The sequence below is a fragment of the Meles meles genome, chromosome 19 (genome assembly GCF_922984935.1).
Source record: "Meles meles chromosome 19, mMelMel3.1 paternal haplotype, whole genome shotgun sequence".
Lineage (NCBI taxonomy): Eukaryota > Metazoa > Chordata > Mammalia > Carnivora > Mustelidae > Meles > Meles meles.
Window position 1 is genome coordinate 52,167,583 of NC_060084.1, and position 15,652 is coordinate 52,183,234.

General features: G+C 50.8%; 3 protein-coding genes across 5 annotated transcripts in view; 1 reads left to right on the forward strand and 2 right to left on the reverse strand.

The window, feature by feature from the left end:
- Positions 1–1,974, reverse strand: part of IL4I1 (interleukin 4 induced 1) — a 26,172-nt gene extending 24,198 nt beyond the window's left edge. For both annotated transcript variants that reach the window (XM_045987803.1, XM_045987804.1), the window contains exon 1: positions 1,892–1,974. The gene's annotated coding sequence lies outside the window, so the exon portion shown is untranslated. The remainder of the gene's footprint in view (positions 1–1,891) is intronic.
- NUP62 (nucleoporin 62) overlaps positions 1–11,505 on the reverse strand; it is a 22,430-nt gene extending 10,925 nt beyond the window's left edge. The window contains exon 1 of one of the 2 annotated variants that reach the window (XM_045987805.1): positions 11,371–11,505. The gene's annotated coding sequence lies outside the window, so the exon portion shown is untranslated. Of the gene's footprint in view, positions 1–1,891; positions 1,989–11,370 lie in introns of those variants that run through there. The other variant, XM_045987806.1, reaches the window with a different exon arrangement.
- Positions 11,310–15,340, forward strand: ATF5 (activating transcription factor 5). Its single transcript, XM_045987808.1, has 3 exons — positions 11,310–11,446; positions 12,765–13,061; positions 14,006–15,340. Exons 2-3 carry the CDS (start codon positions 12,884–12,886, stop codon positions 14,662–14,664), a joined length of 837 nt encoding a protein of 278 aa, XP_045843764.1. The 5' UTR covers positions 11,310–11,446; positions 12,765–12,883; the 3' UTR covers positions 14,665–15,340.
- The last annotated feature ends 312 nt before the right edge of the window (positions 15,341–15,652 follow it).

Below are 15,652 nucleotides of genomic sequence, written 5' to 3' on the forward strand. Positions count from 1 at the left end.
AAGCTGACTCCCTGTTGAGCATGGGGCTCCCCCAGTGGTGGCTATTTATTTATTTATTTTTTTTTTTTTTAAAGATTTTATTTATTTGACAGAGAGATCACAAGTAGGCAGAGAGGAAGGCAGAGAGAGAGGGAGAAGCAGGCTCCCTGCTGAGCAGAGAGCCCAATGCGGGACTCGATCCCAGGACCCTGAGATCGTGACCTGAGCCGAAGGCAGAGGCTTACCCCACTGAGCCACCTAGGTGCCCAGTGGTGGCTATTTAAAAAGTAAAATTAAAAAATAAATTTAAAAAAAAAGTGAAATTTAAATTATTTTTGTGAACAGATCGTTCGCTCATGTGGTTTTACATTCCAAAGGGAATACTGTAGTCTCCACCCTCCCCCATCCCCACAGCCACCAGCAGTTAGGTTTCCTGTGCCTCTTTCCAGGTTTTTTTGGATTCATTTAAGCAAATGCAATGCGTGCTCTACCCCTCTGTACACGAAAAGGTCACTTGTCAGACCCACTGTCCATTTTCACTTACTCTATCTTCGGACTCATTTTATGCAGGCTTGTCATCCTCACGGGACGGAGGACAGCCAGTCTGGCAGAGGAACCCACAACCTGTCTTGGCTGCTTGCTCCTGTGGTTGCCTCGAGCTGGTACCCAAATGCTTCTTGGATTCATAGGTTCCCAGCCTTCTCTTCCCTTTCTTCCTTCCCCTGAAAAAACTAGTTTTACCCCACGAAGTCACTTCCCAGCTAATGAGCAATTACATTCTTTACTCCAAGGCCTGAATTACACCCAAAGGAGCTCAGGTGGTGGGAAAAACAGTTCTCCCACAGGGAAAACAAATCAGGTTTAAGACCTGTGTGGAAAAGAAGTCAGCAAACAAAAGAATTGATTTTAAGGAAGATTCTAGAATGACAATTCAATATAAAATAATGGGAGTGGAAGAGATCTGAATTCTCTGGAGCTGGGCCCCCTACCTATTTTGCCAAGAACTTTCTACTGGAAGATTTTTTCTCTAACTGCATTTTTTTAAAAAAGATTTTTACTTATTTATTTGACAGAAAGATTACAAGTAGTCAGAGAGGCCCGCAGAGAGAGAGGGGGAAGCAGGCTCCCCACTGAGCAGGGAGCCCAATGCAGGGCTTGATCCCAGGACCCTGGGATCATGACCTGAGCCAAAGGCAGAGGCTTAACCCACTGAGCCACCCAGGCGTCCCTCTCTAACTGCATTTTTACCCTTTAAATTTTAACTGCACAATTAATGCGTAAGTCCTTTCTTTAAAAAAACGTCTTGCACACATCACCATCAAAGCTAAGGATTCTCTTGATCACTACCCTCCACTCTCGTTCCCACACCTGTGAGGTAAATGCTGTTAAAAGCTGCCCTGTATTTTTTATCTATGTATTTGTTTGTGCATTCATAGCCTGAGGAGATGAAATGATTCTAATCTTTCTTTTCTCCAACAATACTCCAACCAGCATGCTTGTTCACACCTTCTTTGGCTCAGGCGCTTTTCCAGGGCAGATCCCCAGAAGGAGAGTTGCTGGCTATGGATACTTGCATTTTGGTTTTTCTAGGGGCAACCAAATTGCCCTCTAACTTGCCTCTAACCAATTTATTATTTTTTTAAAGATTTTATTTATTTGACAGACAGAGATCACAAGTAGGCAGATAGAGAGGAGGAAGCAGGCTCCCTGCCAAGCAGAGAGCCCAATGCGGGGCTCGATCCCAGGACCCTGAGATCATGACCTGAGCTGAAGGCAGCCTCTAACCATTTTTATTCTAACTGACAGTTCCTGGAGAGAATCATTTCCCTACAAGCTGCCAGCACCTGAGATTTGGGAACTCTATCACTCTGATGTACCAACTACACTTATTAAAAAATGATAAAGCACTAACCATTCAGCACTCATTATATGCCATGGCTGGGTAATTCACAGATATCCTCATTCATTCAGTCAGCACACATCCACTAAGACTTAGAACAGGACCGGCCCTGTGTGGGCAAACAAAGAGAGTATGTCATGGTCACCACCTTCATGAAACTTAGACTGATAAATACAAAGAAAAAGTTACCAGAATTGAAAACAAGCACTGAAACAAAAACTCGCACACAAATACTCAGAGGCATTATTCCCTATAGCCAAAATGTACCCTCGCTGGCAGCCATTCTGTCCCTCCAGCCCCACTTGTTCTTGGGGCCTTTGCACCTGTTGGTCCCTCCTTCTGGAAAACTCCTCTCAAGTGTCCCCATGGTCACTCCTTTACTTTCTTAGTCTTTGCTAAAACTACTCAGCGAGGCCTTCCCTGACTATCCTTAGGACTTAGCACCATCTGAAATAATGATATACTGAACTTACGGATTTCATTTGTTGTGTCTCTCCATCTGAATGTCAGCTACATGACGGGCAGCAGTGTTGTCTGTGATCTCCACTGCGGTATCCCCAATGTCATTAACAGCTGCTGGCCATCACAGGCACTCAGCAAATGCTTGTCAACGGAATAAAGAGATCCAAGGGTTGCATTGTGCCAGGTGCTTATACAGACTCCTTTAGTCCTAACCCCTCCAACTGCGAGGTAGGTACCTCCCGTATTTCCCTTTTAGGGTTAAGTAACTTGTCCAACCAATGTCAACATAAATGTCAAAGTGAGGATGATTAAGGTAAGGTCTTTTGCCCTCAACTAATTCAGAATTTATTGAGAGTAACAAAGAGATAAATGATAGGATGACACTGTGAAAGAACTCTTGTAGAACCTACTGGAAGCCTAGAGGACACAGTGAGTACCTTCACCTGGGGAATGGGTTAAGGGGAGGGTCAGGGAAACACTCCTAGAGGAGGAAGGAATATTTAAGCTTGGTTTTGAAGGATATAAAGGAGTTAGGGTAGGAAGGAGTTAAGTCAACACCTCATTCCAGGCAAAAGCTTGGAAAGGCAAGGGCTGTTGCCTTGTGGAATGGTGTTGAATACCTGTGTTAAAACCGCAAGATGCTGGGGCGCCTGGGTGGCTCAGTGGGTTAAGCCTCTGCCTTTGGCTCAGGTCGTGATCCCAGGGTCATAGGCTGGAGCCCCACATCGGGCTCCCTGCTCTATGGGAAGCCTGTTTCTCCCTCTCCCACTCTCCCTGCTTGTATTCCCTCTCTTGCTGTATCTCTCTCTGCCAAATAAATAAATAATATCTTAAAAAAAAAAAAAAAAACCCCACAAGATGCCAGGGGTGCCTGGGTGGCTCCGCTGATTAAGTGTCCAACTCTTAATTTCAGCTCAGGTCATCATCTCAAGGTTGTGAGTTGGAGCCTGCAACAAACTGAATATGGAACCTGCTTAAGATTCTCTCTTTCAGGGCACCTGTGTGGCTCAGGTCATGATCTCAAGGTCCTGCGTTCAAGCCTTGCATCAGGCTCTCTGCTCAGCAGGGAGCCTGCTCCCTCCACCCCACCTGCCTCTCTGCCTACTTGTGATCTCTGTCAAATAAATAAATAAAATCCTTAAAAAAAAAAATTCTCTCTCCTCCTGTCCCCTGCTCTCCAAAAACAAACAAACACCCCCCCCCCCAAAACCCACATCGCCAGAGCCAAAGAAGATACACAAATGACCAATAAACATAGGAAAAGATGTTCATCATCACTGGCCATCTGGGAATGCAAATCACAACCACAATGAGATACCAGGTCACATCTACCAGGATGGCAATAAAGATGGACAAGTGTTGGTGAGGATGTAGAGAAATCAGAACCTTTACTCACTGCTGATGGGAATGGAAAATGGTGCAGCCACTGTGAAATTCCAACCCCAGTCCTTGGTATCTTCCAAGAGAAATGAAAACCTATGTCCATCCCAAACTCGTACATGCATATTTTTAACAGTCAAAGAGTATCAACAGCCCAACTGATGAATAGATAAAATGTGGTATATCCATGAAATGGAGTATCACTCAGCTTTTAAAAGTAATGAAGTACTGGGACACCTGGGTGGCTCAGTCAGTTAAGCGTCCACCAACTCTTAATTTTGGCTCAGGTCATGATCTCAGGGTTGTGGGATCAAGTCCTACATGAGCCTCTACACTGGGCTTGGAGCCTGCTTTAGATTCTCTCTCTCAGGGAGCCTGGGTGGCTCAGTTGGTTAAGCACCTGCCTTTGGCTCAGGTCACGATCTCAGGGTCCTGGGATTGAGCTCCAAGTAGGGTTCCCTGCTCAATAGGGAATCTGCTTCTCTCTCTGCCTCTGCCCTTCATTCTGCTCATGTGCTCTCTCAAATAAATTAAATCTTAAAAAGATTCTCTCCTTCTAAAAAAAAAAAAAAAGAGAGAGAGAGAGAAAGGAATGAAGTATTGACATATGTTACAAAATGGATGAAGCTTCAAAGCCAAATAAAAGACCATCTATGACGTTATTACACTTATATGAAATGTCCAGAACAGGATAGACAAACTAGAGACAGAAAGCAGGTTAGTGGTTGCCTGGGACAGAGGGAAGGGAGGGAATAGGGAGTGACTGCTAATGGATACAGGATATGGGGTTTATTTGGGGAATGATGAAAATGTTCCAAAATTAGATTGTGGTAACGGCTGCACAACTCTGTGAATGTATTAAAAACCACTGAATTGTACATTTTAATAAATGGAGGTGTGTTATACTTCAAAATAAAGCTAATAAACAGACTAACCGGGCATGGGATGGCAGGAAGGGGTTGAGAGGGCAGAAGTGAGGTTACAGAGGTGGGCAGGGGCCAGGCTCAGTCCTTGAGGGCAGGGGCTAGGCAGAGAAGTTTCCAAAGATAGGATCATGCTTTCTTCTGGGGAAAAGTGAAGCTGGCATGGGAAGGAGACTGGAGTTGAAATGCTCCTGTCAGTTGTGAGCCCATCAGGGGCTCCCCGAGAAATGTAGCTGGGCATGGGGGAACAGATAGAGAGGGACCTAAGAGTACAGCAGGGTGGGATTTTATAAAATTCTATTTTGTAGAATCACACTCATCCGTGCTCCCTTCTCAGCCTCACTCCCTGTAATCAACACCAGCATCTCAGGGGAGAGGCAGTGATGTCACTGGTGATGGAGGAAAAGGTCCAGGCTGGGTTGTGGTAGAGACAGTTGCCATGAAGATGGTTTCTCTGGGGACCAGGTGAAAGCCACCAGAAGTTGGGAGGGGGCCGGGGTGGGGGTGGGGGGAGAGTGGCTTTGACTCTGAGAACCAGAAACCAATCACAGCCCCAACCTGCTTCTAGGTATCACTTCCCATGCTACCACTTCTGGAGATTTATTATGTGCTGGGCTGCAGTGCTTTACCTGCACTGGCTCCCAACTTTATGAGGTGGGAACTGTTCATGACCCAATTTTACAGATATACAAACTAAAGTCAAGAGAACTTCAGTAACTTACCCAAAGTCACACAGGTAGTCAGTACTGACCCATGCTGTCCGACCCCAGAGCTAAGCTAACTACTCATGAGCATCTCCAACATGACTTTTCCACCCCATTCCCATCACGTGCCATGTCTAGTACTCCCTTCCCACTCTCCAAGGACAGCTTGGGCATGTCTGTCACCTTCCAGACTTGAGTAGGTTTCACTCTGAATCCAATTCAGTGCTGTCCACCTTCTCCAGCTGCAGGAGAGACTCCTGAAGGCTCAGAGTGAAGGGGGAGGGATCAGCTGCTCTTCCCTGTCCCTACTTGTGGAATCTGTTCCCAGTCTGCGTGGAGGCAAGAAGAGAAGGGCAAAGGGCTCTTGATCTGAGAGGGGGTCTCTGCTGGTGCTGACCCAATGCTCTCCAGGGGCAGTCCCCACGTGTGTGTGGGGCACCTCGGAAGCATGGGGGCCTATGAGGTTTCCCCATTATGGCCCCCTGCCTCTACCCCTCTCTCTCTTGGTCCCCTCAGCTCCCATCATTACTGGCCATCCTAGGAGTACTGGCAGGGTTCAGGTCCTGCTTCCTTCCTCTGTGTTCAAGTCACCCGGTGGGAACTATACACGTGTGGCCCACCCCATGGCAGGGGGTTTCCACTTCTTTTCCCCCATTTGGAAGGATGAGCTGGTTTGCTGTGAGAAAGGGAAAGCAGCCCTGGCAGCCAGGTCCTGGCATGCTCCAGTCAAATGCAGCAACTCCAGAGGATACCAACATCGGGCAGGGCCACTCTAACTGTGGTGGACCAAGACCACTGTGGAATCATATTTCAACACAGACAAAAGCACATTGTCCAAAGCATAAAAATGACTGACCTCCCCTTCTTGGCTCAGAGCTAACGGGTGCTTCTCACATTAACCACAGCAATAGCCTGCTCATTCCTCCCTAAAGTTACCGAACTTAACCCAGCTGCCATTCCAAGTCCTCCTTAATACCCACTTCTTGAGATGCCCTGAGCACCCCTATGGTGGGTAGCTCCTTAGCTGCAACAACAAGAAACCCAAGTTGTTCAACTACATGTGTTCCTGGTGGCCTCTGGCTGGAGGTACAGCCAGTTGATAAGGGACACACAGGGTAGTAAGACACCAGCCCCTCTCTGTTAGGCACCCAACCCTCACGGACAATTCCTGAGACCTGCTTCCCTGCTTCCCCACAGACACACTTGACTTTACAGGATGGGACTGGGTCTGAACAAGGCCCTACTCTTCCTCAAACGTGATCAGTCCAGCAGGGAGAGGTGTGGTCCAAATTGTCAGCAACTCTGGAAGGAGGAGTACTTGGTTCCTTTGGTTCTCTGCTCAAGGCAGAGAGGATTACAGATCTGAGGGTGGGGGAAATCACGGAACCAAAGGTCAGGTACGACCCGCAGCCTGAGAGTCTCTCCACACTCACTGTTTGTTAGGGTTTCTCTCAATTACCTGCCAACATTTTAAAACTGGATCCTACAGGAAACGCTGGATTTTCAACTCCTGTACAATCAGGAGCTCTGTACCGCCGGGCCCGTACTGCTACCCAGCAAGTTGGGCCACCCCTGAGCCACCCCTGTGCCTTCTGGGTGCCAGGGGCTTTGCAGGCCTCTCCCAGACACATGGCCTTTGGATCTGCAGAGGTGGCTCACTCGCTGAGCCAGGAACTGTCCTACGTCTTTTTCATGTATCATCTCTTTGGTCCTCATCTACTGCCCTCTGAGGGTTGTTACTGTCCCCACTTTAGCGATGAGGCCACTGCAGCATAGTATCCTGCCGGAGCTCACACAGCTCTAAGTGATGGCGTCCTGAGCTCTGGGGCACTATGTGGTCAATCACCTTCAGTTTGCCTGGTCCTTTTCCTACAGCTAGTCCTGGTGGGCACGGGCAGGGGCACCCTAGGACTGACCCTAGCCTTCATCTCCTAGATGAGAAAATAGGCTCCTAAAGGGAGGTATGGCAGGCTGGATACTGGCTCTCCAAAGAGATCCACAACGCAGTCCCCAAAACCTGTGAATGTATTACATGGCAAAAGGGGGTTTGCAGATATGACTAAATTGAGGATCTTGTAATGAAGACATTATCCTGAATGATCTGTAATGTATCTGTAATGGGCCAATGTAACTGTAAGGGCCTTGGTAAACTATAGGGCAAGAAGATCAAAGGAGAAAACAGGAGAGGAGATGATGGAAGCAAAGGTCAGAGTGATGTAAAAAGGGCCATGAGCCCAGGAGGACAAGCACCTCTGGAAAAGGCAAGAAAATGGATTCTCCCCTCCAGCCTCCAGAAGGAACACAGCCTTGTGAACCTATGTTAGACCTGCAGTCTTCAGAACAAAAAGGGAATAAATATTGTTGCTCTGAGCCACTAAGTTTAGGATGGTATGTTCCAGCAGCCCCAGGAAACCTATACAGAAGATGGCTGAGGTGCTGGAGCTGGTGCAGCAGCGTGAGACCTACCTAGGCTGGAAGACCTGTAGCCGCCTCTGCCCAGTGACACACGACGGGAGCAGGAAAGGGCTCTGAAGCTACTGGGCCACATGGCAGATCGATGCTGTACATGCCTGGCCTCTACACTGCCTTTTCCCCAGCTGGGATGGCCTTGGCCTTCCTGCCCTTATTTGCTAGGACGTCCGCCTCCGCCTCCTGCCCCCACCCCACCACCACCTGCATGACCCATGTACCTGCCCTAGTGCCTCTTCAGAAAGAATCTAGGTCCATCTGATGCAAACTCTGTCCCTTTTCCATCATGCCAGGCTGTCACCTTGATTGGGAAACCAGTGAGGGGTGGCTGGTGAGGAGGGCCTCCACTAGCATAGGGGAGATGGGGAGGAACAGGTCAGAATCAATAGATTTGGCAACTGTGAGCTACAGCAAACCTGGGGTGAAGATCTGGATGAGGTGGCCTCCCAGGGGGCTATGCCCTTGACTGGGGGTCAGGGACTTCATAGATCTGAGGGAAAACAGGCTCTCCCTGGGGCTTGTAGGGCCCTGGAAGCTGTGCGGTACTGCAGAGGCCTGGGCTCTAACTAGCACTGTGATTGTGAACAACCCTCTTCAGCTCCTGCCCCTTGCAAGACAAGGAAGTTTACTTCTGCAATCAGAGGCCCCTTCTCAGCTCGGAATCTCAGATACTCAGGATCCTGCACAGGTGGCTGCTCTCGAGGTACCCCCGCCCCATCTCTTCCCAATTCAGGCATGGCTCTAGGGCTGTGCTAACCAGGAACCGTTGCCAGGTGAGCCAGGGCCCCCAGAGAATCCCCTTCACTCCCCCTCCCCATCAAAGAGTCTGGGTGATGCAACCTGCCTGCAATTTCCACCTCACTCCCCAAGCCTGGCTCCTCCGCACTGAAAAAGAGTCCCCAAGCCCCACCCATGCTCCCAGTTCAGGATTTGAAGGAACTGGGGCACCTGAACCCAGGGACACTCTGCAAGCTGAGCGAGGCAGAGGCATCTGAGTCCTGGAAGTGCCATGGGTCTGGGTCAAGAGTAAGCACAGAAGGCTCAGGGTGCCAAGACCTGGGCTCAAATGTAGCCCCTGATGACCCACCACCCACAAATTAGGATACACCGAAAAGCGAGGGACCTAAGGGTGCACACTGGCACCCACTCAGTAGGAATCAGTCGAGCTGACACCAGGGCTGAATAGGGGGAGATCCAACAGCTAGGAGAGAAAAAGGTGCAAGGGGCTAGGACAGGAGGACCAGCGTCCCTGCCCCAACGTCTCATCAGTCAGCATATGCGACGTAGCTGGCAACAGGATTTCCACACTAAACAAGTTCATTTCCAGTTACTAAAAAATATTCTACCTGGCCACCCTCTCAAAAACCCATAATCTCAGTCTCTGAAACAAAACCAAATTGAGGGCTTTTACACAGAATAACCAACCAGCACTCTTCAAAGCTGCCAAGGTCATGAAAACCTAGCAAAGTCTGAGAAACCGCTGCAGACACCAGAGGAGGCTAAGGAGACATGATGACTAAACGTGACATGGCATCCTGGAACAAAAAAACAGCATTAAGAACAACTAGTGAAATCAGAATAAAGCAAGCACTTTAAAAGCCTACATGATGTGGGTTCTTCAGTTGTGACCAATGTACCACTGTAATGTAAGAGTCAACAATGGGGAAAACTGGATGAGGGGTATATGGGACTCTCTGTACTATCTCTGTAACCTTTCTGTAAATAAAAATTATTCCAAAATAAAAACTTAATTAAAATATACCTTGTTCACGTTTACATACTAAAAGATCTTTTCAGAAGACCAACCAAGAAGCAAGCGCTGTTTATCACCGTGTATATTGCTATGTTTCTATTAACTAAACTCCATACTTTATTCTGGTACTATTCGTGGAAACCAAGGCACACGGAAGTGAGAGAAATTGCCAGCAAGCTAATAAGTGGGGTAGAGTCAAGGTTTGAACCAAACAACCTGGTGCCAGAATCTGTGCTTAACCACTACTCTATGCTGCCTAGTTAATAACTTAACTCCTATAGGTCAAGACCCCAAATTCTGGCAGAGTGGACAGTAAGTGCTCTAACTGAAAGGAGTCAGATCCCAAGAGGGACTTCCTGCATGGAACAGAAGCCTGCATATCTTCATTCCCAGAGAACTCCCAAGATAAGGGTTCCTCCACCTCCTCTGGATCTCTTAACGGCCACATTGGATGTTAAGTTGAACTCCCGGTGTCCTGCTGTGGACAGATGCAAGGTGGGAAATGGAGGGGTTTCTGAAGCAAAGACCCATACCCACTTGGGCTACTGGAAGGGCTAGAACACAGGGAGGGAACCGTCAGGAAGCCCCCTCTCTTTTAGTAAAGGGTTCGGGCAGGGTTGGTAAACTGATCCAGTGGGGGAGAGGTGAAACAGAGGACCTTCTGAAAGGAATTCCGGATGAGTGTTGAGAGTAAGGGTTCATGGGAGGTGGGCAGAGAATGGAAAAAAGAGAGAGGGTGATGATGCCTGTTTCCCTGCAACCGCGCACCGTCAATGCCGCTGAGCGTCCATCACCTGGAACCGGGAAGAGTGGTGATGGCTGGCAATTAACTGACACCCTGAAGGAGTGAAGAAGACTCAAGAATGACCTACTAGCAGGGTTGGATGGTCCAACGTCTGGGGCTCTTGCTAGGGCTGGAGGAAGAGTTGAGACTGGACCCCAAATTGGACCCCCAGGAAGGGGTGGGATTAGTAAAAATAAAATACGTCAAACAGGCATGTAAGAGCACGGCTCTGAGTTTCACTGGCATCCAATTATTTGATTCTCACCAGACAGAGTCAATTATTTTCTTCACTTTGTAAGTAGTTCTCAAACTACGAGACTACAGAACTTATTTGCCACCGTCGCAGGTCGGAGATTTGAACGGCGCGCGCGGTCTCATTGTGACTCAGACCAGAGTCTAACCCACAAAAAGGGTTCCAGCGTGCGGCGGCGGTTGGGGGACGGAGACTAGCATGTGGGGGGATGGAGACTAGCATGTGGCGGGACGGAAATTAGGGAAGCATGGCTAAAGAAACGAAAAGTGAACTGGTGCAGGTCTCAAAGAAAAAGAGGGACCGAATCCCCAGAATCGGGGGGTGGGAGGCTGGACCTCACAGTCAGAGAGACAGAGAACAGAACCCCAGAGTCAGAGGGCGCAAAGGGCCACCCACCCCGGATCAGGAGGAGGGGACCGGAACCCCAGGGGTAGGAACGAAGACGGGACTGGATCCCCAAGTCAGAGAGAAAAAGGCCAAACTTTTGGGGTGGGGAGGGGACTGGATCCCAGGATCCCCGAGAGGAAGGGGCTAGGCCCGCCTCCCGGTTGGGGCCTCGCGGGGCGGGGCGCGGAAGGATCCGGGCGGGCCGTGCTGCGCCACCCTCGGTATATCTGTCCCCAGTCCCCGGGGCCGCCTCATTCCCCGTCCTCAGATCACAATCTCTCCTCAGGCTACCGAGACGCCCTCTCCGCCCGCGAAGCCCCGGCTATGGCTCTGTAGCCGCGACCCCCTCCGTGTCCCGGCCCATTTCCGCGCTCACCGCGCTTGCGCTCTTCTCTACCGCCTTCTTTTCTTCAGCGGAGGCCGCCGCCGCCTCTCCTTTCCGCAGCCATGGAGTGAGTAACCGCTCGCCCCTCCTTCTCCAACCGCCTTTCCCGCCCTTTCGAAGCTCGCGGCCTTCACGACCAGTCGGGGGGTGGGGGGGAGACGAGAGTGAGGAATCACGGTCGCGCAGGCGCAGAAGAGGAAAGACGCGCTGTTGGCACGTGGCCGAGCATGCGCATTCGGCCCGATGGGGGTAGGGCACGTTCTCCGGGAGAATGTTGGCGTCTGAAGATCGTCTGCGTGCAGGTGCGCCTGCGCACTAGCCCCAAGGGGGAGGGGTCAACGAGTCTGTCCGCGAGCCGTTGCTCACGTGCAGAACCCCACCGGAGCCCGTATTTTTCTGTGAAGGGCGGACAGTAAGCAGCCGCACATGCGCACTGAGTCCCCAACCCCCATAGGTGTGGGAGCAGTTGGATCGGTAGCGGAGCATGCGCTTTGGCCCTGGGCGAGACTGCCGCGTGTGGAAGGATCGGGGTAGGGGCCGGGTTTTCCGCCGGCCCCTTCCGCACTCCCGGCTCCACGTTGCGCAGGCGCACAGCACAATTTACGTTTCATTCAGGCACCTGCTGGGGTGCCTCACTTAGATTGACAGGGCAGAGGCTAGGCTTAGAGGCTACGGGTTAGGAAGGGGTGGAACTAGGAAAAAGGCGGCCGCGAAGGGTGGGGCCTATTACGATAGGGGGCGTGGTCACGCTAATTTAACTGAAGGGTGGGGTTTCGATAGGAGAGAAGGTGGGGCCTCTGGGGTGTCATCGCGAAGGGGTGGGGCTAAGGTAAATTGGGACGAGACTTGGGCGGGACTGGGCGGTCTTCGCAAATTTCAAAGGAAACCGTGGAACTTGGTAGATAAACCACGTTAATGGAGGGCGAGGGCTGGGGGAATTCCCCTGGGAACTAATTTGAGCTGGCCTCTTGGGAGGAGGTGGAGCCTAAAGGAAATGCTTAGAGGAAGGGGTGTGGCTGGAAGAAAATTCTCCTGGGATTGAATTTTTTATGAAGAGGAATATTGTGGGGAGGGTTGGAGGGGTTAAGGAAATTCTCTTGGGAGACCATTAATTAGGTTTCTGTATTAGAAGGAGTGGGGCTTGGGAATTCTAAAGAAAAGTAACTGGGAACCTAAAGAGAATTCCCTTGGGAGTATGTGAGAGTCAACGATTTGGGGAAAGAAAGCATAGATTTAGAATTTCGATAGGGCAAGGTGCAGTCTCGAGCCCAGTTGGAAGGGCAAGGGAGGACCCTGGGGACATGGAGGTGTGGCTTGGTTTCTCTGCAACTCTGGTGGTGGATGAAGATGGCCTCTGACACTACCTCCTTTTGTCTCACGTGTAGGTCTTCCACTTTCGCCTTGGTGCCTGTCTTTGCCCAGCTGAGCAACCTTCAGAGCCTCCTTCCAGCTGTTGGTTCAGCCTTCTTCATTGCCACCCCTGCCCAGAGCCTCTGCTGCAGCCATGTCACTCCTGGCGACCCTGGGGCTGGAGCTGGACAGGGCCCTGCTCCCAGCTAGCGGGCTGGGCTGGCTCGTAGACTATGGGAAACTCCCCCTGGCCCCTGCCCCCCTGGGCCCCTATGAAATCCTTGGGGGAGCCCTGGAGGGCGGGCTCCCAGGGGGAGGAGAGCCCCTGGCAGGTAAGGGCAGGTGGGAAATGGAGCTGCAGCATGGGGGCAAGGGAGAAGAATTCATTGATTCATTCAATAAATAGTTATTGAGTACCTGCAGTGTGCCAGGGGTTGCTTTAGGTGCTGGGGAATAGCGCTGAGACAAGACTGACGTAATCCCTGCCCTCCTAGAACTCACACACTATTGGGGAGGCAGACAGAAGACAAATTAGGTGATGATGATGGGTTGGGATAAGTGGGAAACACTTAGCTGAGCTGGAAAATGAAAACAGCATCCTGGGTTAGAGAGGGTAGCCCAGAAACACTTCGGTAATCTTTTGGCTAGGGCCTAAAGGCGGGGAAGGAATAAGCCATGAAAAGGCCCAAGGGAAGAGCTTTTCAGGAAACAGCATCCCAAGAGGCTGTGGGGCAGAAGTTATTTTATTCATTAGTTTATCCCTAATGCTTGGCACATAGTGGGTTCTCAATAATTAATGAATTAAAAATGAAACAGTTTGTGTTGAATGTGTGGTCTAGTTTGCTTTTTAAAAATAGTAAATTAGAAACTACAAGCATAGGGTAATCAGTAAATCGGATGTTGGAATGGTTGAAGAAATGTCTGGTTGACTTTGGTTGTTTGGGTCATTGGTTGGTTGAGTGGTTCTTTGACTGGTTTAATGGGTTGACTGGTTGGTTGACTGATTGATTCAGTCCGTTGATTAGCCAGCTGGTGGTTAAATTGGTTGACTGGGTAGTTGATTGGTTGGTTAACGGGTTGGTTAGATATTCGATTTGCTGTTTGGTTTGTTGATTTGGTGAATAGTGTGATGATTCATTGATTGGTGGGTTGACTGATGGGCTGCTTGGTGGTTTCACTCCATGAATGACATGGAGGAAACAGGCGTGAGTGAGCACCAGACTAGGTGAAAGACCAGGAACTCAAGGATATTTATGTCTGTCCCCCAATCCTCCAGGTGACGGCTTCTCTGACTGGATGACTGAGCGGGTGGACTTTACGGCCCTCCTGCCCCTGGAACCCCCCTTGCCCCCAGGTGCCCTCCCCCCACCTTCCCCACCCCCACCTGACCTGGAAGCCATGGCCTCTCTCCTCAAGAAGGAACTGGAACAGATGGAAGACTTCTTCCTTGACGCCCCACTCCTCCCACCGTCCTCCCCACCACCGCAGCCACCACCCTCAGCACCGTCCCTCCCTCTCCCACTCCCCGTCCCCACCTTTGACCTCCCCCAGCCCCCTGCCCTAGATACCCTTGACCTGCTGGCCATCTACTGCCGCAGCGAGGCTGGACAGGGAGACTCAGGGTTGGCGCCCCTGCCCCCACCACAGCAGCCCCCTCCCCCTCCACCCTCGCGCCCGGCCCCCTACCCCAATCCTGCCACCACCCGAGGGGACCGCAAGCAAAAGAAGAGAGACCAGAACAAGTCAGCGGCTTTGAGGTACCGCCAGAGAAAGCGGGCAGAGGGCGAGGCCCTGGAGGGCGAGTGCCAGGGGCTGGAGGCACGAAACCGGGAGCTGAGGGAGAGGGCTGAGTCAGTAGAGCGCGAGATCCAGTATGTCAAGGATTTGCTCATTGAGGTGTATAAGGCTCGAAGCCAGAGGACCCGGAGCAGCTAGAGGAGCAGGGGCTTTGGGCGAGAAGGGGCACTGGTCTTCAGCTCCAGCTCACTTCTGTTTCTGGGGCTGAGGTAGGAGGGTCCCTCCCATCATCCCCTCGTCTGTCTCCCCCCACCCTCTTTCCCTTTGTCTCCTGTCCATTTCTGAACCCGATCCCCTTCTCCCTCCCCAGAATCATAGAGTGTTTGGCCTCAGTCAACATTTCCACTCCTAAGTAACAGCTGAGGGCCTGGGGCCTGCAGGGAGTCTGGGGAGCAGGGGAGAGCTTGCAAACTTGGCCTTTTAGACGGAAGCGAAGCCAGGAAGCAGTGCAGAATGAATGTGCAGCTGAGGACAGGAGAGCCACCTGGGGACGGGGGCAGTGGGGGGGGGGGGTTCAGGAATGGCCCCCTGCTTGCAATATAAGCAAAAAGCAAGCCATGTGACCTTGGGGAAGTGTATTTGGGCTGGAAGCCAAAAGGCGGCCAAGTTCACAGAGCAGGTGAATATGCAGGTAGACGGGGAGGTGGGCAGGGTGGGGGATGGCGGTGATTGGTGACTGGGTGTTCATTTTAGCTCTGGGAGGAAATCAGTGTTTGTGAAGGTGTTGGGGAGGGGCTACATCTAGGGGAGGGAGGGCAGGGACTGATCCTTTTGATGATCCGTGAGTGGAAATAAAATGGAGAATTTCCTCTGGTGTGTGTGTCTTTGTCTTGGAGAGGAGAAGTTGGAGAGAGGGAGCCTCAGGCCAAAGACCATACTAGCAGTAGACAGAACAGGTAATACATGGCATGCACTCTTGCCATGTGGCCAAGGCCCAGATGGGATGATTGGACTGGTAAAGACAAAAGACCCACTTTTAGGTCCAGACCTTTAAAAAAAAAAAAAAAAAGATTTTATTTTAGGGGTGCCTGCCTTTGGCTCAGGTCATGATTCTGGAATCCTGGGATTGAGCCCTGTGTCAGCCTCCCTATTTGGTGGGGAGTCTGCTTCTCCTTCTGCCCCTCAT